At 40.5% G+C, this 16,615-nt stretch overlaps 1 protein-coding gene across 3 annotated transcripts; it reads left to right on the top strand.

Annotated features, from left to right (window-relative positions):
• Nucleotides 1-1,961: 1,961 nt before the first annotated feature.
• On the top strand, nt 1,962-10,008 carry LOC119886116 (adenosine receptor A1-like). 3 transcript variants are annotated; one of them, XM_038696649.1, is made up of 3 exons: nt 1,962-5,241; nt 5,336-8,593; nt 8,770-10,008. In XM_038696649.1, exons 2-3 carry the CDS (start codon nt 8,265-8,267, stop codon nt 9,416-9,418), a joined length of 978 nt encoding a protein of 325 aa, XP_038552577.1. In that variant the 5' UTR covers nt 1,962-5,241; nt 5,336-8,264; the 3' UTR covers nt 9,419-10,008. The 3 variants fall into 3 exon arrangements, with proteins under 3 accessions (XP_038552577.1, XP_038552578.1, XP_038552576.1); XM_038696650.1 differs by having other exon boundaries at nt 1,962-4,975; nt 5,072-8,593; XM_038696648.1 differs by having other exon boundaries at nt 1,962-8,593.
• Nucleotides 10,009-16,615: the final 6,607 nt, after the last annotated feature.

The raw sequence follows: 16,615 nt of genomic DNA on the forward strand, positions 1-16,615 counted from the left end.
GAGGATGTGATTTACACTTGACTTAATTTGGGAATTGATTGCCTCTGTGATCTACCAAGCAACTAAACTATTTTGGACTGACTGCTTGCTCTCTTCTCTGAGTATCAGATTTAAGAGGAAAAGAATAAGAGAGAAAACCACCCACAGACCACCAGATGATGTACACCTGTCCACAGAAGTTACTGATGAGGTTGCATCAGAATCCTCAGTCGCTTGCCTGTCCTCAGATGACTGCAGAATGGAGCCTGGTGCTGGTCCTTGCACTGGTAAGAACTTCTAACATTTTAACTAATATAGGGCAGTCACTATTAGGATGAATCAGGTCACCCTGTTTGTACATATTTTCAATACAGCATAACTATGTTGTGAATAAAGTTGAAAAGTATTCTGTTTAGCACATGCTGTCTCCTTTCTGAAAACATACATCAAATAATAGAGAAAATCTAAGTTAAAACAAGTTACAATGCATCTTTTAGAAGTCCACGACTTCTACTACTCTGTATTTCAAAAGCCACGGTCCACTGAAACACAAGTACAGACAACTTTCTGCAGAGTGTGTAAACCTGCGTTCAGAGATCAACAAACTGAAATTGGAGAATGAGCAGCTAAAGGAAACACTCAATTTTCCTTTAGCTCTATTAACAGCAAAGCGGTGCATGTGTCCCCACGCTAGCTGCCCGATTCCTGGCTTTCTGCTAGGAAATCTTCCGCGGGTTCTCCGTGTCTGAATGAAGAAAAACACTCCAGTGTTGACCGTCCTCGGTCTGGCAATTAGGCTGTTCTTTTTGGATGTCCTTTGTTACTGCTGGTGGGCCCACGTGGTTGGAAGCTTAAAAAGAACTTGGTCGTTCTTGAATTAAAATTGTGTAAGTTAACAGAATGATAACTTTTAACAAACAAAATAAAATAAAATAAAAAAGCAAGTAAGTTGCTGGGAACGAGGGAAAAGTCGAGGTCGCGGCGCTTCGTGTGTGTGGCATGAAACGAACAAAGAGCCTTCGCTGCGCCGGGTCGAACTTCTTAGGGTGTTGCTGGGAGACGGGAGCAAGCTGGGCGCATGCTAAGTGCAGTTGAAGAGAACAAAAGAAGAGAGAGGGCAAGAGAGCGTGTGTCGCTGCTTTTGTTTGTTGGGGCGTGGTTCCCAGAGGGCAGTCCTTTGTTCCCCTGAGGGCTTGTTTCCGGTTTCCTGAGAAACTGTCTATTCTTTAAACTTTTAATATGTCTATTCAAAAATCTATTTGCGCATATTGTAATCAAATATCTTCCCACAATCAAACCTTAATTGTCAAACGGGTATACCGTTCTTAGTTTTAAGCATTTGATAAAAAGGAAAACAATTGTCAGTAGTTCAACCTTAAGGTTAGCATTTCCTAGGAATCACATCTGATGAGAGGAACGTAACTAGCTTTCTGGACAATATTGGTTGTTACACATTCTTACTTAGAGAGTATAAGCAAATTACACGAATGGCATCAGATTATGGACAGGTAAATACAGAGTGACATTTATACATTAAACGGCATTTCAGAACGATGGCATGTAATACTTATTTTGTCCATTTTGTCCATGGAGCTCTGGTTCCATGAGGATAGCTTTGATTAATCCTAAAACAACCCTTTGCTCAAGATCTGGGGAATTTAGTGATTTAACATTAAATTCAAGATGGAAATTTAATCGAGTATAGGATGACATTTCTTTATCATATCCTTTCTAAAAGAAGTGTCAAAAAGTGTTGAGAACAAAGCATTGGTTACAACATAAAATGAGGCAATGTCAGGTGACCTTGCTGAAAATTAAAACACTGCAAAATTATTATTTTATTATATATTATATATATTACTTATTTAGATTCTTTTCAACAACTATATCAACAACAACATGGTAACATAACTACTCAAATGGAGTGGAGAGACCTAGTTAAGTAACTTATTTAATTAAATAAGGTAATGCTTTGAGTTTAGAGGAGACAGTACTCTTTGTTTACACAAAGAGTTCAGGTCTGTCCTCTGGTGTCCTGGAGTTTCTCACGTCTGGGCGTGAAGAGGAGAATATCCTTTGATGTGAGGTAATTAACAAAGAGGGAGGTCAGTTGCAATGATTACATGTGGGCGGGGGGCAGTTTAGGGTTTCCTCCCCTCTTTCCAAAAGAGTTCTGATAGGCTGTTTGTAATCTCTGGTTAGTGTTTCTTTGTCATTTTAACAGTCAGGCACCGAGCCTTATCTGGCTGCGGCACCAGAGGTGGCAAGTTTTATGATCGAACTGCCCAGAAACAGCACTTAGGGAAAACAAACCTTTCACCTGCTCCTTTGGTTGCTTCAGCTGTCCGTAGAGGGTTGATATCTCAAACCCCCTCCTTTTCTTTCTCAGAGAGAGAGAGAGAAGGAAATTTGAGTCTCCAAATTATTTGATATAAAATGCACAAATCCACACAGCAAACAGCAATAATATTAGAAATTATGATTATACATTGCAAATTTAAGTAATAGAGTCAAAATAAATACTTATATACATCTGTACATATATATATATAATATATTATTATATACATAATATAATAATGTTATATTAACAATAACAAAAATGTAATGTAAATTTAAAAAAACAAAACAAACATATTAACATACTCCAAATGAAAATGTCAGAGAAAGCAGTATTATCAAAACCAAAATATGATATAGTGATGTAGACAGCCTTGGCAAGTAAATAAAAAGGGCAGACACAAACACATAAATAAAATAGAATAACAATAAATAAGTACAGATAGACAGATTTTTCTAATTATATTATTATATTTATTTATTTATAATAATAATTATTGCTGTACATTTGTTATTAGCTCGTGCTTTGATGTAAAATACTAGTGTGTATTAAATAATTTCCTTCTATGTACATTTCATTCTGACTCATTAATTTTTGCACTATTCACAGTACCACTCCACAACCTTTCTTCTTACTCTGGCGCATGTGTAGTGGAAATGGTTCCTGTTTAGGTGTAGTGCTTTGTGTAAGCATAACTGTGTGTCCTCACTGCTCCCCGTCAGACCATCACGGTATTTGTATGGACACTTAATCTCAACAGCTGCTTTCCCACAGCAGGTACAGTGTGCCATTCCATCCTGCGATGCCCCAAGATGTGGTTTGTCAGGCCTCACAACAAGACACAGAAAACAGAGTTACACATTATTTCTGTGTATTGTCTCCTGGCTGTGTCCTCTATATCTCTTCCCCAAAGTACTGCTGGGACATGGGATAAGTCCTGATTGCTGTAGTGCATAACCTGTCGTACAAGGTTTGTTTTTGCCTTTTTGGTTTTTACAGTGCATACATGACGTAAGGTTGTGCTTGTTATCCTGCCAGTTCTGTGTGTGTGCCAGGCCTGAGAGTGGGACTGATTTCTAGTCGTAAGCTCAAGGTTTACACACTGCTCATTAGTTAATTCTCGCCCCAGTTTTGCAAAGGTATCTTCACTTCTCTCTTGCATTTTATTTGGGCAGAGGCATCTCAGAGTGGCAGCATACAGAGCTAACAGTGGCTCTGGCAGGTCTCCGGTCTCTGTGATTTGGATGCAGAATCAGTGTCACTGAAGTCCATGCTAGTGAGCACAGCTGCGTTAGGTGCCAAGACTTTCAGATCTGATATGTCTTCATCTGTCAGCTCTAAATACACAATAAAATATATGTTAGATATCTTATTTTAATTCAAATTGCAACCACAGCTGGTTACATCTGTTATAATAGTACCTTGGCACTCGTTATAACTTTTTTATATGAATGATAGTAATGGCTTAATAAAAAGTCATAAATATAAGGTTATAAATATAATTTATACCTGCTGCTTGTTATATGTACATGGCCTGATCTTGTCTAAATTCAGATTGCGTCTACCTTTGACATTGCTCTTTCTTACGCTTTGCTCTGGCTGGCTGCAGTTGGGTGTCTGACCTCTTAGGCTTTCTGAAGCTGATCTCACTCAGTCTACCTGGCTTCACCTCTCTCTTGGATGTGTGGAGCCATATTTGTCCCTGAAGTACAACAATTCTCCATCTTTCCCATCCTGACCCACAGCTCAACTTTAAACATAAGGGCAGCTGCATGGCTGCAGCATCACCCTAACCTGCACAACATTTATTCCTAGCTATCTAATGAATGAAACACATTGGTGTAAGTGGTGCTTTAGGCTATCCATGTCAATAACAACAGCTGGATGATTTCAGAAAATAAGCAGTGAAATTGAGTTGGATTATCTTCCTGACAAATACTGGATTGGATAAATAATAATAAAATGTAATACATTTACATTACATTTAGCTGACACCTTTATCCAAAGTGACGTACAATTGCTATATATGTCAGAGGTCGCACGCCTCTGGAGAAACTAGGGGTTAAGTGTCTTGCTCAGGGACACATTGGTGGATGTGTCACAGTGGGGAGTTGAACCCAGGTCTCCCACACCAAAGGCATGCATCTTATCCACCACTCCATAACCAATATAATTTCATAAATGTCGTATGTTACATACCCAGCCATACTGGTGCAGTCTGCAGTCAGAATACAGTTGTTGGTCTTGTTGACGATAACCCAGGCCTTGTACTACTCCGTCTTCTTACCCTGTCTTTGGCTAGGCAGAACCTCTGTCTTACCTCGTAAGGAAGGCTTTTTCCCCCCCTTCTCTTATCTAGGGCCTGTGTTAAATTTTTTCTCATAATACTATCTTCCTCCACACTTGAGGCAGAGACACGAAGGAAATCCTCCCCGTCGCTTTCCTCTTCAAATAGTTCAAGGATCCGTCGACGTTCTCTGTCCATTTCCTCGGCTGTGCGATAGCATGGTTTGAGTTGGGCCACGTTAACAACACTTAAGTCTTCTCCAGTATTCTCTAGGACCACCTCATAGTTTAAGAGGCCAGTTTTCCTGGTAACACGATAAGGACCTCTCCACCGTGGTGCCAGTTTGACTTATCAGCCTTGGAGTAAGGGTGAGTACCGAGCCAGACACGATCTTTGTCTGAAAAATCACAGTTTCTCCTCCCTTTGACATAGTTTTTCTTTTGCCTTTGTTTTGCTTTTTCCAGGTTGCCACTTACAAGTTTCTTGAACTCTGCTATCTGGTTAGCAGTAGCATATGCAGGTGTATCAGGATCACAAAGCTGTGGCTTGAGCTCAGCATCCAAGGGGCCTTTCAGAAGAAGCATGTGTCCTGTGGACACATGCACTGCTGAGTTCAATGCAAAACAGAATTCAGGTAAGTATTTCTCCCAGCTCTTGTGGTTTTCCTCCACATATGAATTTTTTAGTTCCTGCCGGTGGTGAAGTTGATCCTCCGCAATTTTCTGAAGGTGTTGCTGAATCCCATAGCCAGAAAAGGTTTCCTCTAAGGCAGAAATTTCAGGCCGAGGTCCTCCATGACTATTTCAACGGCGTTAAGGGATGAGCAAGTTCAGAAAACACAGTGAGATCCATCTCCAACAGAGAGTATGTTGTAGGAGGTAACTCCCGGGCCGGCACAACATTGACATTTGGCAGTAGTGACTACTGATCCTCCTTCCATTTCACACCACAAGGACTCTGAGTTAGCAGCCATTTTGTATGTGTCAGTTTTGTTTGTACCAAAAAATAAATATAAGTTTTATCTTCACAATAGGTGTGCGTTTTTATTTTTTGAGATATTTTGTCATTCAATTATACTTTTCCAAGTCCCATCTGGGGTGCCACTTTTTTATCTGAGTTGCACAGTTACACCCTCCCACTGAATGACCATAAAACAAAGAAACACCACAAACTCAAAAGCTTATCACAAAACAAAATATTGGTGTATTTAAAGATTTCACACAAAAACACAATCACAAAGTAAAACACAATCCAACTGTAAATTCCACTTCGGGTTTTCTGCACACTTAAACCAAACAATCTCAAAAACACAAATCAGTTGCAATTCATTTCAAAAACACAAAGATAAATTGAGTCCAGTGCCAAAGCAAAAAAAGATAAATAAAGCTGGTTCAGTTTCTCAGGCACAAACAAAACGTCATAGTACAGAAAAACGAGTCCAGTCAGTCAGTCCAGTCAGGTTTTTGCTGCTGGGTTGTGAATGTTTTGTCTGTTTCCGCAAATAACCTTGCAAGGCGAATGTAGAATGATGATCCGACGGTGAAGTGAAGTGTACAGGATGGGCGAATGGTTGAAAAGTCACAGATGAAAAACGTTACCCAAGAGATTTACTACCTTACTTTGATTTTCTTCTTTCTGACAAAATAAGAGCATTTTGCTCCGGCCACTTCTGTCACTGCTCCTCTCCCAGTCTCTCCTTCCGACACACTGATATTTACCGGGAGGAGGTTAATTGTCGCACTATCCGGCAATGAATCAGTGTGGCTCATTTATAAAATGGGCATTTCTGGGGTTTTCCACAGTGGTGAAACCTGGTGATTTGTACGATTTCAACTTCTCCTGGGTATAAACGCTTGGAGTGTCAATCAGGTAATTATATATTTCTGGCCATTGAATGCTTGGCCATTTTGTTTCGTCGTTTAACCATTGACAAGGCGCTATGGAAAACGGATCTGTAAGACGTATCCCACTCACTAACATAAGTTTAGTTGAATAACTTCTTGAAGTTGAATAAATTCTTATCGCTGGGTGACAAGCTGTTGTAGTATGCGGAGAACATTTTAAATATGTACCATCTATTCAATATAAAATGTAATGTTTTGATATCTAACTACTATGTATAACTTATCGTATTATTTTTGCTAGCTAACTCCTCTCTCTCTCGTCCGGGTTTTCTGCAACCATGTTGTGCGCGCATCCCTAATGTTTACAAACATATAATTGGCGTATACTCTTCAGACCTTTTCCTATTTGGCTGTTTCTTTGCCATCTCTCATTCTTCACGGTGCCTGGAATCAAGCATGTTTGAATGTGCTGGTGTACAGAACTCTCTCCTGTCCACGAACACTTAATGCCACCTGTTGCTGATTGGCTGGAACCATGTTGTTGGGATGGTCTGCACCCCTTTCTTTCATTTCCATTTACAGAGCCAGGGCTGTGTAGGAAACCCAGATTTTTTTTCATAGTACACACCCAAAACTATGAGCTAGCGAACCGTGTGGAAATATTCAATGAATTTAACAAAAAAAGTGACAGGAGCATCTACAGCTTGATCAGACAGAGGCTGAAATGAAAAATCAGTATAAGAAAAAAAATTTTTGAATCATGCAAAGCTGCCATACAGGAGTCACAGAACTACAATATAGGACTGGAAAAGCAGTATAATAGGTCTCCTTTAACATCTGCAGGCTGAGGATGTTTTATGAGCCTTAATGTGCTAAATTCTTTCCAATACTGCAATTTTTAAGGATTTTAATCCATTCTTCCTCTCCACATTCAGTGCTCATTATTACTACTATTTATCATTACACTTCTGTCGTATACTGTAAATACTGTACATTTTACTCTTTTTTAAATATTTTTTATTTGTATATTTATTTTTAGATTTGTATCTTCCTTATATTCTACTTACAAACGCCCTGTGATTTCTGTTCCTTTAATGCCTTGATGTGCAAATCAAGCAACTGTTACACAAGAATTTCCCATCGAGGATCAATAAAGTATTTCTGAACCTGACTGGTAGATCTTTCATATGTTTTGATCTGTAAATTGAACAAAATCTGTTCCTTGTAACATTTAACTCATCTTTGGGAGACTAAAGAACCAGAGTTAACAGTGAAGCCAGCTGGTTAAATCTCCAATACTGTTTGTGTTTCCAACCATTACACTGACAGAATTTCCTCGGTTTTATTGACAAAGTGGAAGCTAAACCCTTGATATTCTTGAATGGGATTAGAACCTCTCCTGAACAGCTGGACTACAACCATTTTGGAGGTCTTCTTGTTGAATTAAAGAACTAGCTCCATGGACAGAACTTGCATTGGTAAAGTAGCCACAGTAAGCAGAAATGCACTTGAATGCCAAAATGTGAACCAGAATTTGTAATGCGCCGCCTGACCTGCATAAACACTTCAGCTGCACCAATCCAGCCACTTTCAGCACATGTGGGTCTGTGTGGGGGTAAGGATGTGGCTTTGTGGCTTCCTCTGTTTTTTAGTGACTATTATGAAACCCTTGCAACAACCTGATTAGATTTTTTTTTTTATCAGCAGATATCGTATGCATATACTTTTTTAAAACTTGCTAAAAGGCTGAGGACTTCCGCAATAGTTTCATAAGGGCTCAGCACATTCAGGCTCAGGCTCACATTCAGACACAATGGATGTAGGGGTTGTGATCTACACGTTGTTGGAGGTGCTCATTGCTGTTAGCTGCTGTCTTGGTAATATGTTGGTTATTTTGGCACTGTGGACCAGTAAAAGCATTCAACAACCTACCTTCTGCCTTATTGTCTGTCTGGCTGTGGCTGACTTGATGGTTGGCTGTGTGGCCATACCGTTGGCTGTGCTGGTGGACGGACGAGTCAAGACTTCATTCTATGGCTGTCTCTTCATCAGCTGTGTGGTCATCCTGTTGACCCTGGTCTCAGTTTTGTCTCTTGCTGCTATTGCGGTGGACCGATTCTTCCGGGTCTATATCCCTCTCAGGTAACGTTTTTTCTGGAAGATTTATTGTGCAGAGAAAAATTAAATAGTGCTTCTAATCAAAACTTTGAATCAAAAGTTTTGTATTTTTATATTATTTTATCTTAACTCAACTCTGACCCTTTTGTATGTATAGCAACATAATTGATGATGCCAATCATTATTGCTTTTCTCTATAGGTACAAAAGGACTGTAACACAGACACATTCTTGGCTTGCGGTAGCAGCATGTTGCCTTGTTGCAATACCACTGAGTTTTGCTCCCATGCTTGGATGGCACAACCACGAAACTTTGCCCAACTCAGTCAACTCTACTTTTGTCTGCCAGTTTATATCAGTGATCCCAATGTCATATCTGGTTTACTTCAACTTTTTTCTTTGTACCCTGACACCCCTGTTGGTGATGACTGTTTTGTATGGGTATGTCTTCTGTACTATACGAGGAAACCTTCAACAGAAACCAGGTAATGGTGTCCAAAAACAGTCTCAGAACTACCTAAGGAAAGAGAAACAGCTGGCAGCATCTTTGTCTCTGGTCTTGGCTCTGTTTGCCCTGGCCTGGCTCCCTCTCCACATAATGAACTGCATTGTTTACTTTGGTGGACCGAATGATGTACCAGAAATAGCCTTCTACGTTGGCATCCTGCTTTCTCACGCTAACTCAGCTGTAAACCCAGTTGTGTATGCTTTCAAAATACAAAAGATCAGGACAGCATACCTGAAGATCTGGAGACGGTATATTGTACATGGAGAAGAACATCAAGGATCTCAGATAAGCCAGACGACAAACAACAATCTCAGTAGTAACATTAACAGTTGTCAAAAATGAGTGAAAGAAGATTTTCCTTGTTTTTGTGCTTCTTTGTTCTTAATGGCTATATGACTATACAGGCACTTTGTTTAATTATAAGATTGATACAACATTTTCTTGAACTCATCAGGATGTTTTTTAATTAGCTGTCTCATATTTTTATTATTAATAGAAATTCAGTTGAAGGTCATATTTTTTAATGTAGTTAGATAGATATGCTATCAAATACTTATTACTTATACTTTATTTTTATAGGTTTGTTGTTAGCTCTGTCATAGTTGAGCCCAATGCTCAGTTTTAAAATGTCCTTTTAGCTATATTCAGTTTTGCATTTTTTCTTCTGTACATATATTTTTGCGAGAATTTAGTTCGGTCTACTATTGATAGGTGTGTATACAGTTTCCACGGCTGTCAGTGTTTAAGCTAAGCTGAGCTAAATACTCTCTGTATACTTTACTATCTCTATATTGGATGCACAAGATGATCAATATTTGTCTCACAGTAAAAAAAACAAGTGGACTGAAATTTGTTCTATTAAAGACGTAGTTTCAAGGCTATCTGTCACAGTAACAGCTGTGACGTCAGCCTTTTGCTTGTGTTTTCCCTTTCCGGTGTCCCCCTGTGTGTTTTGTCGATCTGTGTCTGGGTGCTGTGGGTGTGGTGATAACTCTTGCTCTCCTCCCTGGCTCCTGGTTACTTGCCAATTATATACATCTGCTTTTCAGGCCACCAGGCTGAGCAGATTCAGTTTATGGAGTTTAATAAGAACAACATAAGTTAACAGTATTAGGTGGTAATGAGGAAGGCAAGAGTCCAAAACAGGGAAGCAATCAAAATACAAAGCAAACAAATCCAAAAGGCACAGAACATAATCCAAAATTCAATACTTCCCAACAAAATCCAGAAACACAGCTAAACATGACAGGAGACAAGCAGGGACACTTGATGACTCACAAGGCTGGATGGACACAGGTGGAGCAAACAATCAACCAGGACAGGAAACGAAGTTATACAAGACACACAAGGAAGGATACTTTGAAAGTAAACAGGAAATAACAACACTCAAGTCTGAGTCTCGTCGGTCCCAAATCTGCCAAACCTAACACTACCAGGAAGTGAGAAATTCTGTAACAAATATCTGACAGACAAAATTAGTTTTTAATAGTACAGTATAGTTTGATTTATTTACACATGTTCACAATGAGGTCTGTCAGAATCTCTGCAACATTGTTTCTGGAAAGATAAGTTGCTTTTTGTTTCTAACAAATTTTCTGACGTGATTGCTGCAGAAATCTCAGATGGATATCGCAGGGCAAATTAAACCAAAACTATCTGCATGGCTATAATGAAGTAACAACTGAAATAATAAAAATAAGGGAATTTGTCATTTGTCAATAATTACAACATTTCATGTAAAAAAACCCCCAACACAAATGGGTTCAGTTTTGTTTTAGTTTATCACAGATAATAAATAATCCCCTGTCTGAGTGAGTACAAAGCCAATTTAACTGAACGTTAACCCTGAATGTTAGCATTTCCAGTAAGATTGTATGTTTACTTATCAAACAAACTGGTATGAGGCCGCTGTTTCCTGTCTGTTTTGCAGTTTCATAAGAGTGTGCTGAGTGCATCAATACTTTCAGGGTCCAAATTTTGTCTGGCCAGATGACAGGGGACAATAAAGAGCAATAAACAGCAGAGAAAATAAAACAACTAAACAACATAGAGAAAAGGAAAAAGTCAAGCAAAATAAATAAAAAAACAAAGCACAGCAGTGTGAACTAAATGAAATCCATAAAGAGCAAGGCAACTACAAATTGACAACCATGGACAACTTCATTTTCACACATTTGTGTGTGTGTGTGGGCGGATTGTCTGAAATGTTTGAATGTTTGTTAAACTGCTTGCCTCCATGTTTGAAATTGCACAAAGTCTCCTGAGATTATATAAAGTCTCACCATGCCATCTCCCTCTCACTGTCCCAAACTGTCTGAGGTTTCTGCAGCGTTGAAATGCCTGGTCATAAAACTTTCTACTCTGTGTATACTCTTCAGACCTTTTCCTATTTGGCTGTTTCTCTGCCATCTCTCATTCTTCATGGTGCCTGGAATCAAGCATGTTTGAATGTGCCGGTGTGTAGAACACTGTGCATGAACACTAACGCCACCTGTTGCTGAATGGCTGGAACAATGATGTGGGGAATATCTGCACCCCTTTCTATGATTTTCATTTACAGATCCAGGGCTGTGTAGGAAACCCACTTTTTCAGTACACCCACAAAACGAAGAGCAAGCGATCCATGAGGAAATATTCGCTGAATTTAACAAAAAGTGCACTGGATTACAATCACTTGTTTACCTTCTGTAGAAGTCATGTTTTATAACCATGACAGCTTTTTCACAATTGAAGGAGGAGGGCTTTCAGTGATGGTAAGAGAATATGAGTGCAATTCAGGGGGACCTGAAAGTGAAGGTCGGGGGGGCTAAGGTGAATAAAGGGGGGAGCTGGAGCGGAAACTCCAGCAGAAAAAAATTAAAGAGGTCTAGAGTGGCATGAAGAACATCACTGGCATCAGACCCACTGGAAGTAGTGTAACAAACTTAATCTGTTCTCTTTAACAGATTTGAGACAATGGCTCCTGCTTAACCAGCCCTTACTGGGAGTTGAGGATGCCATCATTTTCCTGCTTAATTGCTTCTATGGGTTGTATTTTTTGACTTCTTCAGTGCTTTCAACACCATCCGGCTAGCCCTGCTGGGTGTCAGGCTGACATGATGCAGGAGTATGCCCCCCACATGTTCTGGATTGTTGACTATCTGACATGCAGACCACAGTACCAGCACCTCAACATATTACTATTTGGCTTACTGGGACTTTTTCTTGCCTACTGGCACTTCTCACAAGCTGCCGGTACTCTCCTCTGCCCTCTACATATCAGGTTCTCTGGGTGCCATGTGACGCTCACCTGTTCCTGAGAAGAGAAGCTCGGGTGCCTGTCATGCAGCCGTGTCCAGAAAGTAGTGATGTGTGATACCACTTAATTCCTATCCGATCCAATACCCAGTAATACCCAGGCTGGTAGAACCGATACTAATACTTTTTACATATTGTATTTCTAGTTTAATGTGACCTCCCCCTTCCCGTTTCTGTATTTATGAGAAATAAGGAGTAGACTGTAGCCTTACCACTTCAAAATAATAGCTGCATAATGACAAGACATCAAACTACTCTCATATTCTTTAATTATAATATCAATATCATGCTCAGAAATGCCGCTTCGTAACATCATCCTATTATTGTGACAGACTTAATCTCAGATGTTTAGCAAAGTTTGCAGTGTTGCCAAAGTATTTCACTGTATTTGCACACACATCACACAGAGCAACATTATTACCCTCACAGCTAAAATACAGCCAGACGTCGGCCAGAGTCAGTATTCAATCGTGGGAAATGTAAAGGGCTTGCAGCGGCTCACTTCAAAGAAGCTCCTCACAGAGCCATAGCGCAAGCATGACTTTGTCAGGCGGAAGGAAAAATAGTTCCTATCAACTGAGTATAATTAGACCATCCTGGTGTCAGTAAGATACTTGGACATCTTGGATAAAACACACACTCACTCCAAATGACTGTTTAGATCCTTTTATATGAGTATCGATCCTAGAGCAGGAAACGTTGGTATCAGAAATATCGATACTTTAGGATCGATCCGCACATCTCTACCAGAAAGTTGCTTGTCAATGTCACCTTTTGTGAACTGACCAATCACAGCCTGGATGGGGCGCGACATTTAAAAATATTGACAGATTGGTGTCATTTACACTGGGGATGCTGGGTACATGTCAGAATTAGAGTGTCTCCGTCACTTTGTGAAAACTTAAGTAAAAACAACAAGCTGCTGATTACTGCATTATACTCTATTTGTCACGCTCTGCCGGTCGGCCATTCTTTGTGTTGCACTTTTGAGTTTAGTATCTGCCTTATTGTATGTTGGGTTTTAGGGGTCTGTCTTGTCTGTCGTCTAGTGTTTGGTAACCCTTGTCATGTCTGTTACCCCAGTTATCCCTCTGCATGTCTGTCTCTGTTTTCCCCTGCTCCCTTTCTCCCTGCCTGTGCCTCGTTAGCATCATGTCTTTCACCTGTGTTGCTCCCGCCCTGCTCGTTAGTCCCTGTGTATATATACCTGGTGTTTCTGTCTTGTCTTTGTTGGGTCATTGTATGCTGTCTTCTGGAGTTGCCTGCTTGTTGCCTGCTTGTTGCCTGCTTGTTGCCTGCTTGTTGCCTGCTTGTTGCCTGCTTGTTGCCTGCTTGTTGCCTGCTTGTTGCCTGCTTGTTGCCTGCTTGTTGCCTGCTTGTTGCCTGCTTGTTGCCTGCTTGTTGCGTCTCCCTGTTACCCTGCTCCCTTTGGATCTCTGTTTGGACTACCTTAGTTTTTGGACTCTGTATTCAGCCACTCACCTGTAAGTGTGCTTGCTTTTGGTTTGTTCATTAAAACCCTCTGTGCTATACCTCCTCCTGCTTTAGGTCCTCCAACCTGCCTCACCCACACCAAACTGTGACACCATTATATTTTATATTTCCAATTGTCACCTACAAACTTAATTCTATTTCCCATCATATAAAGACATTTCCACCATAAATTGGTGCAGAAAATGTTTCCATGATGCAGGAAATTAAGTGTTAGGTGCTCAAAGTCTTCTGGGGGAGGACCCCCCAGCCTGATATATTACAGCATAGAATATTTATATAAAGTACTGTTATCATCTTGTTCTTGTGACCCAAGTGTTCTGTCACACCCCTAATCTGAGCTCTAATTATTTATCTTTGCCAATACTGTTAGTTAGTAGGCTATATTACAGACCCCCACGAAGTTCAGATCATAACTCGAAACCTGGTGTGGACACTGAAGGACTACAAGCACGTGCACATTGAGGGAAAAAAACGACTGGGCAAAGAACACTCAAGCCATCTATAGGCTGTTGGCTGGACCCTGAAATTGTGAATTTCATTGATCCCTGCCAACAAACTAAATTTGTTCACAGATGGCATGTAAAAATAAGTTGAATAAGCATTGTTTCCAGCATTTATGTGCCCATTTGATGAAGACATCGAGGCTCCAGTCCATAGACCAGGGGTATTCAATTAGATTTCAAAGAGGTCTAGTTAGAGAATTTCCTGAAGCAAAGGTCCGGAACATCAAAACGACGAACTTGCGTTATCATTCAGTACTATAACCTATAGTTGTATCAACACATGTTTTTAGTCAACAACGGACTCCCAGATAGCAGTTGACTCTGGGCCGGATCCGCCTCCAAACCGGCAGATCCGTGTAACAGTCACGCCCGTTATACTGCCCAGTTCCAGATACGGCCCGCATGTAGTCTGTGTACACTCAGGAGTGGGCGTGAGCATCCATCAGTCGGCGGAATCATAACAGTTCTGGCCCGGACTCGTCGGAACAAGCGCGCTCCCAGAATGCAGGGTTACTTGTGGTTCCTAGAGTCTCCAAAAGTAGAATGGGAGCCAGAGCGTTCAGCTATCAAGCTCCTCTCCTGTGGAACCAGGTGCCAGTTTGGGTTCAGGAGGCAGACACCATCTCCACATTTAAGAGTAGGCTTAAGACTTTCCTCTTTGATAAAGCTTATAGTTAGGGCTGGCTCAGGTGAGTCCTGAACCATCCCTTAGTTATGCTGCTATAGGCCTAGACTGCCGGGGGATTTCCCATGATGCACTGAGCTCCTCTCTCCTCTTCTTTCTCTCCCTCTGTATGCAACCTCATCCCATTATTGCATGTTACTAACACAACTTCTCCCCTTTCTGGTAGTCTTGTGCTTTCTCGTCCCTCTCCTCTCTCCTCCTATCACTTCCTGCAGGTTTTCTGGCTCTGGAGCTGTGGAGTCTGGATCTGTGGCTGCGGGTCACCTGCTGACCCCGTGTTCCTGCTCGACACCCTCTGCTGCAACGACTATTGTTACTAGTCCTATTGTTATTATAATCATTAACATTACGACTGTTACCATTAACACTACTATAAATATCTGTACCATTTTTCATTTAGTCTATAGCAACATCACCTTTACTGTCTGTACCTCTGTGTGTATATTGTGTAGGCTGCCTCCCTCCCCTCTCTCTCTCCTTACATCCCTCTCTCTCTCTCTCTCTCACCCCAACCGGTCGAGGCAGATGGCCGCCCACCCTGAGCCATGGTTCTGCTCGAGGTTTCTGCCTCTTAAAAGGAAGTTTTTCCTTGCCTCTGTCGCCTAGTGCTTGCTCTTGGTGGGAACTGTTGGGCTTCTGTAAATATCATCAGAGTACGGTCTAGACCTGCTCTTTTATGAAAAGCGCTGTGAGATAACTGTTGTTGTGATTTGGCGCTATATAAATAAAACTGAATTGAAATCGAATTGTTTCTTTTTTTTTTTTTCTTTCGAACTGGTTCATACCGGAGCAGAAGTCAGTCGGCGGAATCGTAGTTGTTCTGGCCCGGGGCCGTCGGAACGAGCGCGTTAACCGTTTCTGTCTTTGGATCAGTTCGGACTGGAAGCTTTGGGGAATGAGTTTATAACGGTAAGTTGAACGATGTTACAGTCAAACAGTTTAGTGAGATTGTTTTTAATAGTGGTGTAATGCTTGTTAACAACATTAACATCATCACATCGGAATGTTTTGACCGGGTTTTAACTTCTTAAAATAGCTAAAACTGTTGAAGAGGCATTGGCTAACGTTAGCTTTTTAGCTGGGTTAGCTAAATTAACTGAATGAACGGATAGCTAAGCTAGCTAGCATTAATAAACAACTGTGTGTGTGTGCAGCTAGCACAAAACATTAATGCTGTTTAACGTTAAGGTTAGTTAACTTACAACGATGTTGTAATGTTAGTTTCCAACAGCACCGGTCTCCTTTTTTAGGTTCAATCTTTTCTTCACCCCTGGCTGAGAGCCCAGGATTATAGGGTAAATTAAGTATTTTTGGCTTTGATTTTCAAATCTTGGCTATATTTAAGCATAACGTTATAAAGTTATGATAGGCAAGTTAAGTGTTTAAAAAATCAAAGCCATCTAAAGAAGTTGGAATTTTCATCTGACATTAATCAAAACGTAAATTCACTATGACAAATAAGGTCTATGGGCGGGAAATCGCATCTCTCCATGTCTTTTCATTGACTTTGTATGAAATCACACCACGGTAATATGGTTGAGGAGCAGAGAAAAGATATAT

This window comes from Micropterus salmoides, unplaced genomic scaffold (assembly GCF_014851395.1).
Source record: "Micropterus salmoides isolate LMB-PRFRI ecotype aquatic unplaced genomic scaffold, ASM1485139v1 Ms_hic_scaffold_4, whole genome shotgun sequence".
Lineage (NCBI taxonomy): Eukaryota > Metazoa > Chordata > Actinopteri > Centrarchiformes > Centrarchidae > Micropterus > Micropterus salmoides.